General features: G+C 43.3%; 1 protein-coding gene across 1 annotated transcript in view; it reads left to right on the forward strand.

Moving 5' to 3' along the window:
- Positions 1 to 9,211, forward strand: part of LOC125447080 (proline-rich protein 12-like) — a 90,230-nt gene extending 81,019 nt beyond the window's left edge. The window contains exon 16 of the mRNA XM_048521175.2: positions 1,300 to 9,211. Within this exon, the coding sequence (XP_048377132.2) occupies positions 1,300 to 1,440 (141 nt within the window). The 3' untranslated portion in view covers positions 1,441 to 9,211. The remainder of the gene's footprint in view (positions 1 to 1,299) is intronic.
- Positions 9,212 to 10,401: the final 1,190 nt, after the last annotated feature.

Here is a 10,401-nt window from a genome sequence, read left to right on the forward strand (position 1 = left end):
GAGGGACATTAAGTGAACAAGATAGTCTTTTGCAACAATTAATTATAGTTTTGTGGTCAACCTTGTTGAGACTAGTGTAAATTCCAGATTTTATCAATTGAAATCAAATTCCACCAGCTGCTGGAGGGAGATTTGAACCCATGACCCCAGAACAATAGCATACTAATTCAATGATACTCCCACTATGCCACTCTCATGATTAGTAGCTGTCAATCACATAGGAACTCCATCTCTGCCTCCCACCCCACCCCCATTCTTGCAAAGAGCAGAGAGCATCAGAACAATAGATAACGGGTTAAAGCTTAATAGAAAACTGAAAGAACAACAGTAACTATCTATAGATCACTCATATCATTTGACCTTGAAGTGATGAGTTGGGCATTTACGATATGACATGATGGATGTTGTAAATTAGGTGAGAATGGCAAGGTTCAGTTCTGTCACAGGAACTCCGTGAGATTTATCCTTTGGCATACAGAAGGAGACCATTTGGTCCATCTCTCTTTGCCTGATCAACTTGGCCAGTTCCATTCCTCTGAACTGTTTTCTTTGATTCCTGCCTGTAACAGGACAAACATTTTCTCATCATTGTTTGCATTTTGTTTGTAGTCAAAAAGCAGACTGGGAGCCTACGTAGCCTCTAAAGAATGGGCAAAAATAATGCAAATTTGCTATTATAAAGTCTCTTGACAGTATAGATTTTGAATATTGCTGATACAAGAGTAGTACCGCCAAAGCTTTTCATCTTGCACTGATATGGATGGATGCAAGAATGCCAAATTTCAACCAATCATAACATTTTATACCACAGGAGAAAGGGGTGCTGACTGGTTGGTAAGACATTTCTATCTGAGGTGTTGCTACAGTTTCTCAATTGGGCTTGTGATGTGGCCCATCTTTGCTCAATAGAAGCAACATGCATTTGCAAACAGGCACCCACTCTCTGCAAGCGAAAAGAATATGTTTGAGCCTTGCAGTGATAATGGGAACTGCAGATGCTGGAGTTAACAAAGTGTGAAACTGGATGAACACAGCAGGCCAAGCAGCATTTCAGGAGCACAAAAGCTGACGTTTCGGAAGGGTCAAGGCCCAAAACGTCAGCTTTTGTGCTCCTGAGATGCTGCTTGGCCTGCTGTGTTCATCCAGCTCCACACTTTGTTGTTTGAGCCTTGCACTTTATTTTTGAATGACTGGGAAGCTGGGGGATCTTGTAGTTCCCCGCTGTTTTCCCCTGGACCAATTGGAATGCGCAGGTGTCGGAGTTTGGCTGTTGCATTTGCTTTCTCCCTCCTTCTGCAGACGGACACTCTGTCGGAGGTGAACGAGGACCTGGGTCAGGAGGAGATTGTGCAGCAGTGTATGAGGAATGTGGCGTGGTTGGAGAAACTCTTTGACTCGTTCAGCGAGCTCCTTACACAGGTGCAGCAGCAGTGTGCGTGACACCTCCCGCGATTGACAAGGCTGCCCGGGACTATCCTTTCTCTTTCTGTCATTCTTCCATTTCCCTCCACTCCATCACAGATCCCCTCTCACTGCCACCTTGTTCCCAGCCCTTGTCCTTCCCTCCGACGCTGGACTCTTTGTCCAATTCAAAAGGACGTAGGACTTGACATCAGTGAACAGTGGAGCTGGCCTGACCTTCGTCACTGGATTTACGATTTTATATTTTGGGATTGTTGTTGTTGCTGTGTGGTGATTTCAGTGCAAAAATATTCGGTTAGGATTTTTGAATGACTTATTACTTTCTTCCTGGCCCCTCGGATAAATCCTGACGGCCTAGGCCTCGGCCTGCACTCAGAGTACTGAGGGACATCGAGGTTTTAGGAAAATGACGACGGAGGTGGGGCATGCTGGGAGGGAGGAGTGTTGGCGGAATTGCCTAGTTGAAAGACTTACAAAAAAAGAAGTGGTAATTCCTTTTCTTATTGCAACCCTGTCCACCTGACCCACCTTCTGAAGATGCCATCTGCCATTTCCGTGAGATGAGTTGCAGCCTACTCACCAATGCTCGGTTTGAAGGTCACGTATTAACCCAGCTCACTAACAGTTTCCTTTCCCTCTGGTGACACTGTGTTAATATACAACTGGAAGATGTGGTGTTTGAGATGGGGTGAGGGCGGGGGTGTGGGGGGGTGGTCAATGATCACATTGGCTACAACATTGCCCATGGTGACCTGAAGCATAGCAGAGAAAGACCTGCGACAGAGAAGAAGAAACGTGTGTAAAAAAGGAAAAACAACATGAAGGCAAAAATCAGGTTTTCCTTTTTTAAAAAAGACAAAGTTTCATTTACATTTAAGTCAGACTGCCTATCACAACTTGTTTTTTAAAAACAAAAATGAATTCAGCCCCTTCAGCAAAATTAACTACGAACATATCCTTTAACCACAATCCACTTCCTCACTGTCTGATTTTCCTCAGATTCAAAATTTCCTAAAGAGGCGCTCAATATTGTTTTTGAGCACTGTCTCCCTTTACTGTGGTCCGTTCTAGGTCTCACTTGTCTATGTTGGTTATTCCTGGTGTTGGATATATGAGATGATGGATAGCCTGATATGTGCTAGTTGACACCTCAGTCATTGCTCTAGGCAAATTAATGACAGCAGAGGTGGGGTGGCAGTGTTTGGGTTATAATTGTCGTCTTCTTCCCTCGCCAACTCCAGTCCCACCCCCAATCTTTCTAACATGCCCCTTCCTGACCCTTGTCAATTTGGAAGTTGTAAACTATCACTGACCCAGCCTGTTCTGTTCTCTGGTACTGACTCCTCTATCACTAATCTCACCTGTTCCCTGAATGCACCTCCTTCATCCTGTCCAGTCCCACCTTAATCTTAACCCAACCCTATTTCAAAGGCAAATTCCTGAATAACAACTTGATTTAATTATGGGGGAAGGGGGGTGTGCGAGTTGGTTGGGTGTAGCTCTGGGTCATGTGTAGGATTTTTATTTGTTCCCTGTGCGGGAGGCAAGGACAAAGGTCAGAGGTGAGCCACAAATGTCACACACCAACCATTAGGCCTTTTGACTGACCTCCTGGATGGAATGCTCCCTATCCAACTGTCCCTCTGGACATCCCTTGGCTTTTTCTGAATGTCTGGGAAGGGATGTTTGTGCTTCCTTTTCTCTGGAGACCGGAGATGATGTTTTACTCTGTCATTGGCTTTCTTTGCTTGTCTTGTGAGCTGCTGACATGGTGTGCCAGATACTCGAACAGAGATCTGACAGCCATGTTATATTTTGACTTCTCCCCTGGCCAACTGACCAGGATAGAGTTAGGAAATAAAATAGGTCACTTGTCAACTCATTAAGTATTTCTCCAGAGGTCCCAGTGCTCTCCTAATTTGGAAACTTCAAATTCCAAAATAAATATTTTCTTTTTACTGCTCAGACATTGGAGGTGAGATGGGGCTGGGGGGGTTTGTTGCTGGCTTGTCTAACTCATGCTGTCTCTAAATTGTTGCTAATTATCTGATTAAGAGTTTTGAGAAGCTGGAATATTCAGTCAGCGAAGTCTGCGAGGTTGCCATGGTGACCGGCTAGTTTGCCAGTCAAACCTGACCCCCAATGTCTAGTTTCCTATTTTGGTTGCTTACCCCTCCCACTGACCCCATCCCCTTTCCCAATCCCAACAGGTAAAAAAATCCTGGAGGTTTCTGTTTGTAAATTAGTGTTTATCAAGTTAATTTGAATTGAGATGATCTCAAAATGTGGGAATGTGAGGCCGTAAATGCTGGATCAGCCTTGTGCTGCTTATTCAGTGAATGGCTTTGGACAACACTGCAAATGGCTGCCATTCTGGAGGACATGTGACTGAAAACACAAAGTGGCTGCCTTCTGGAGGACATGAGACTGGATAGTCAAAGTGGCTATCATTCTGGATATGAGGTGGCTGGACACTACGATGGCTGCCACCTTGGAGGGTGTGTGACTGAATACTGGAGAACAGATGATGGTAAATAGCTGCCAACTTCAAGAATGAGTGGCAACTGGACACAATTTTACTCTGGACCTGGGAGGTTGGGTGCAAATGGCAATTTAAAATTGTGGCCAATGTGGGATGGATATTACATATGGCCATCAGTTGCGAAGGGCGAAAGACTCCGAAGATTGATTTCTTTGGAAACAGGTCCCACAATCAAAGAAGACAATCCTTCCTTCCGAAAATGGCTGTTGTAAATCATCTTTCACCGGCCAGGCAACTCCAACCCACCCCTGCACCATCCTACAACCTCCCACCTACCCCACTGAAAATGTAACGCTTTTAAAAAGATGCACAGTCTATATTAGTAGTTACTTCCATGCAAAACGTCCTGGGGTCTCCTTGACATGACCTTTGGCAATTCTAAATGGATGTGGGAAAGGAAGGGGAAACAGGTGGGTGGTAATGCAGGGGAGGGGAGAAATGCCAGTAAGAAAGGAACTCTGCAGGAGCAGCTTTGAGCTTTATTAAAAACTCATTAAGGTGAAGTTGAGTGTGACACACTGCAGCAAGTTTTGGACCTAACTTTCTGATTTTAATCATTTAAAAGAAAATTTCCCCTCATCCTTTTAACAAGAGAATTAACTATTTAAAAAAAAACAAAAAAAGTCTAACGCTGGCTGAATATAATTTAATCAAGTTTTCAAGTTATTTAAATGCATTTTACTGATTCCATGTCTCTTTCCTTCCAGTAAAACAATTTTACAAAAAAAATTAGATTCTGTCCTTCTTGGGTGCTGAGTTCTCTGAAGCGCTTTTTAAAATAGTGGCTACATGCCAAATCTCCAGTGTATATATTGTACAGAGCAAATGTCCATGTACTATATTATATTTGAGAGAGGTAATCAATTCTTAACAGAGGAAAAAAAGCAAGGTTGCTTAGCTGTGATGTTCAGTCTGACTGGACCTTATTAGTACCTGGTTTATATAATATGTTCTGAGACTTGTCACGTGTCCTATTTTATTCAAAAAGGTAGTTTACGACAAAACGGATTGATACACCCCTACACAGACCCAGTGAGTGGCGGGATGAACTTGCCTGTGATAAGATTTCCCAAACCTTCCCCCTTTAGCATAAGAGACTCGGGTGCCCCAAACTAAAGGCCACAACCCTGCAGGAGTGGATCTTGGTTGCTGCTGGGAGTTGGGATTTGGGCACAGTTCATTGGAACTAAGAGACGTATGGAAATGAAATTCAGCCAGAGCTGCTGATTCTGATGGCTTTGAAGCCTCCCACTGTCTGCAGCGTTAAGTGTGTGTGTTTGTGTGTGTGTGTGTGTGTGAGAGAGAGAGAGAGAACAGTCTGGGAAGAACAGCACAAGACTGGATTACTCTGGAGGGCCAGCAGTGCTGCTTGTCCCAGTTGAATTTCACGTGGGGCACCTGTCAGCTGCAGGCGTTGTGCTGGGCTGTAATGCCTGTCCCGTTTGAATACACAGTGTAAGTCTCTGGGCTTGTGTGTGAAAGCAAGTCATGAGGAAAGATGACAATGTGATCAGAGGGTAGAGTAAGCCTGTAACAGCCCAATTATTTTTATGTCTGGTCAGTCTGATGGCCTCTGTGGAAAATATTGAAAGATGCCCACTTCTGAGCTGGGATATCAATTTTATGATAGCACATTGTGTTAGTTGCCTGGTTTCCAATTCTCCCCTTCCACCCAGCTATATACACAGCCGACACATTTGCCCCATTGTTGCTGAGAGGTCCAGAATGTTAGGCATGATATCCTAAGACCATAAGGCATAGGAGCAGAAATAGGCCATTCAGCCCATCAAGTTTGCTCCACCATTCAATGAGGTCATGACTGATTTGATAACCCTCAACTCTACTTTCCTGCCTGTTCCCAGTAATCCTTGTTTCCTTACAGATTAATAATCTGTCAATCTCAGCCTTGAATATACTTAATGACCCAGCCTCGACAGACCTCCGCAGTAAAGAATTCCACATTCTGAGAGAAAAAATGTCTTCCTCATTTCTGTTTTACACATGTGACCCCTTATTCTGAGATGATGCTGTCTGGTCGTGGGTTCTCCCACAGGGAGAAACAGCTTGTCCAGAAATACCCAGTCAAGCCCCGTTGTATGTTTCAATAAGGTCACCTCTCATTTTTGTAAATTCCAATGTGTACCGGCCCAATCTATCAAATCTACCATTAAGACAGTGCCTCCACTCCTGGATTAGCCCACAAATCGCTGAGCGAAATTCTGGTGAATTCTCACCTATATCGCAATGTCACGGTTCTCATTGTGGGAAACACTGAGCCAACACTTGTGCACAACAAGCTCCCACAAACAGCAATATGTGAAGGACCAGATCATCTGATGGTTGAAAGATCTATATAACCCAGCCAAGGCAAAGCTCCTCGGCCCTGCTTTTCTTCAGAACACCGCCGGTATGTCGTCTTTGGAGCATATCCACCTGAGGGAATAGATTGGACCTCGGTTTGTATCCAAACCAAAAGATGGCACTGTCTGACTGCAGTTCTCCTGCAGTACTGTATGAGGCACTTTGAAGCTTGACTGAATGTGATTTCTTAGTTGTGCATCTCACCACCATCTCCCTTCCCCCCCACAACCTTTATGGCACACAGAGGCTGATCAGCTCATTGCGTCCATGCTAGCCTTCCACAGTAATCCAGTCAGTCCTTTTCCCCTGCTCGAATATTGTTTCTTGTACCTCAGTCAAACAGACATTCCTTGTGTGGCAATGGCAGTGTTGTGTTGGCTGTTTGGATAAGTTGGCATTATCATCATCAGGCTTCATTCCAACTCTCAGGCATTTGTCCATCAGCAGTGTCACTGGATTGTGATCTGAAGTAAGACCCTTTAGATAAACCAATGGACTGGGGGAAGCATTTTATTTGAGTCATTGGTTTTTGAGTATCCTGTGGATTAAAATAATTCTTAGGGTTTACTTTCACTAACTTATCATTAATGTATGGCTGGCTGGCTGTGTATCTGTGTGAACGGAACAAATAGTAGGTTATCCATGGATATGGGAAATATCTTCTATTTGGGGCCACAAGAATCTTCTAGAACTTGCATTATATGATGTGTTGGGTTGCCAACTCCGACTGGATGATTTCTTGAAGGTTTCCTTCACATGATAGCATCTCAGTTGCAAAAAACTTTGTAACAATTTAAAAACCTGAAGGCTTTCAAACTGAAATGTCAAAACTTTTCCCCAATCTTGCTCCCAGGTTTTAATTCCTAGCATCTTCCCTGGAGATTAACCTATTTTTCTAATCAACCTGTTCAGAGATGTTATTACACACCTCTGGAGCTGGTGGGATTTGAACCCAAGCCCTCCTGGTCCAGGGTAGGGATACCTACCACTGTGTCACAAGATTTCCTTCTGCTGGAGATCACCTTGGAAACTCCTGACTAACCATGGAGCATTGTCAACCCTAGACTGGTGATGTCATTTTTTCTAGTCCCTAAACTACACCTGTATCCTCTTATCAGGCTCTGTGGTTGTAAACTGAGTGTTGACCATCAGTTGCACCAACTGGACCATTCACTCTTCTGCTTGAAATGCCCCGGGAGATGCCCATTGCTTTGGTGAAACTAGTTGGGACTTTGGGAAGAGTTGGGAAGGATATTTCATTGGCTGTCCTTCTCAAAATTGCTACTGTCCTTCCCACTAAACCGGCTCTTGAGCTTGTTGCTCCTGCTCTATACTCTCTGGATGTGGGCAACATGTACTGTCCACCCTTCACTGAATTACTGGGACACTCAGTGGGACATTGCTGCAGGTTTGTGACATTGTATCTACACCCATCTGGGTAAGGCAAGTGAGTTTTCTTCCTATAGGAAGCCTGATGAGTTTTATTTCTAATTGAACTTAAATTCGCCAGCTTCTGTGATGGGATTTGAAAATGCATTTCCCGATTATTCACCCAACAACATAACAAATGTATTGCCGTTCCTTTTGTTACTGAAGTAGATCAGTGAGAAGAACAAGTGAGTGATTGGGGAATTTTCTTTTAGAAATACGTGAATTTACTGTTCATGATCAGAAGGATTGTTTCCTTTTCTGGGGGCTTTTCAAGAAAAATTATCAAAGCAGTCCTAAAATTAGCCACTCCTTGTTGGTGCCTTGATGAATTGGTTGGGTTTCTCACTGTCAATCTGACACCACTTGGAAGATGGCGAATCCTGAGTGGGGCTTGGGTGGCTAACTCTGGTAGGATGGATTCCTGGAATTTCATTGTGTAATCACCAATGGCTTCATTCCCAGCTCACCCTCCACACCCATCGTCATGATTCTCCACCTACTCCACATCCAACTGGAAAACCATCAAAGTCCTTCTGACTGTCAGTTGAACCATCTTTTTCATCCCTATTTTTCTCATTTTTATTTTAACCCAAAGCATTCAAAGTCGGGTTTGTTTTGCTCTCAGTTTTCATGGCCGTTATAATTGTTCTTTCTCTCCAGGGCTTGCTAATCTCAGCAACGCCCTTGGCAATGAATCTGTTTAACTTTTGAAGGCTCCAAGATAATCCCGTTGGAGCTGGCAACCACTAGGAGAGTTGGGGACTGTAGGGTTACAGTGCAACATGGTCAGGTGGTGGGGTGGAAAGGGTGGAATGGGAGGTAAGCAGTTAAGTGTTTCAACATGTCACAGAGCCCCTTTCCACTGGATGGCATATTTGATGACTAGGAGTATGGGAACCACCTTGCAGATGTGAGCTATGTTTGAAGTTTCTGCAGTTTGCTTCTAAAGGAAGCGTTGTTGGCACATCTTGAACCTTTTTTGTCGTAAACTGCTTTTCTGAGTTGCAATGTTTTCATCCCTCTCACAGACACACACACACACACACACACACACACACACACACACACTCTCTCATTATGTACTACTTATTATTGACTTTTTTTAATGACGTGTTTTAACTGTACAATGTTATGGCCTGAAAGGTATTGTTACTGTTTCTGATTTGTGTTTCTGTATTGATGTTACATATATTATATATTTTTAATTGTTTAATAATGTCCTGCAAATGTTATTCTTTTCCTAATTCTACCTTCCCCTCCCCCACCCATCAGCCCCACTTCCCTCGCAAAATGTAAAACTTGCGTTGTATACTGTGTCCACAGAATGAAAAAAAAACACATTCTTCCTCTGTATCGTTTTTTTTCTAAAAAAAATAGTTTAACCTCTTTTGTGTTTTAAATGATGAATACTTCCTTCGCTGCTTTCTGCATTTTTTAAAAACCTGTTTTAATATGGTTGTGCGTGACTAGACTGGTGTCTTCTTGTGCTTCTGAAGAATCGTCTACCTCAACCTGAATGTAATATCTATTTTATAAATGGGGAAAGTGTTTCACAATCTGAAGCACAAAGGGATTTAGGAGTCCTAGTCCAGGATTCTCTTAAGATTAACATGCAGGTTCAGTCAGCAGTTCGGATGGTAAATGCAATGTTAGCATTCATTTCCGAGGGCTAGAATACAAGAGCAGGAATGTACTGTTAAGGCTATATAAGGCTCTGCTTAAACTGCAATTGAAAAATTGAGAGCAGTTTTGGACCTAGTAGCTTAGGAATGATGTGCTGGCCGTCATGGGTCCGGAGGAGACTTATATGAAACCGAGGGATCAAGGGCTTGTCATGTGAGAAGTGGTTAAAGACTCTGGGTCTGTACTCGATACATTTTAGAAGAATGAGGTAGTATCTTATTGAAACTTACAGAATCCTGGAGGCTAGGGTAGAGTGGATGTGTAGAAGATGTTTCCAAGAGTTGGAGAGATTAGGGCACAGCCTCAGAATGACCCTTTACAACTGAGATGAGGAGGAATTTCTTCAGTCAGAGGCTAGTGAATCTATGGAACTCACTGTTGCAGTGCGCTGTGGAGGACAAGTCATCGAGCATATTTAAGACAGAGATAGATAGGTCCTTAATTGGTTCAGGGAGCAAAAGTTATGGGTGAAGGCAAAAGAATGGGATTGAGAAGCACATCAGCTATGATTGAATAGTGATGCAGACTCAGTGGGCCAAATGGCCTTATTCTGCTCCTATATCTTATGGTTCCAAAAAGATTTAAAGATTTTGTTTCCAGTGCCTTTTGAGGAAGACAGCTCTAAAGACTCGTGACCTTCTGAGAGGAAAAAACTTTGTCCTCCGGTGCAATGACGAGGTTAAAGCCATCATCCATTGCCAGTGCCAAGTGGATGATCAATCTCAGTCTACTCCTGAGGTATCCAGCATCACAGGTACCACTGTTAAGACAATTCCATCAATTCAACAACATATCGAGAAACAGTTGAATGCATGGAATGCAGCACAGGCTTTGGGCCCTGACAACATTCTGATTGTAGTGTTGAAGATTGTCGACAATTACTAGTCCTATGTGAATGCAGCTAACAGTCTGACCAAAAGTGTAAAAATTTGCAGATTATGTCCTGAAAACTTAAAAAGATA

The sequence above is a fragment of the Stegostoma tigrinum genome, chromosome 38 (genome assembly GCF_030684315.1).
Source record: "Stegostoma tigrinum isolate sSteTig4 chromosome 38, sSteTig4.hap1, whole genome shotgun sequence".
Taxonomy (NCBI): Eukaryota; Metazoa; Chordata; class Chondrichthyes; order Orectolobiformes; family Stegostomatidae; genus Stegostoma; species Stegostoma tigrinum.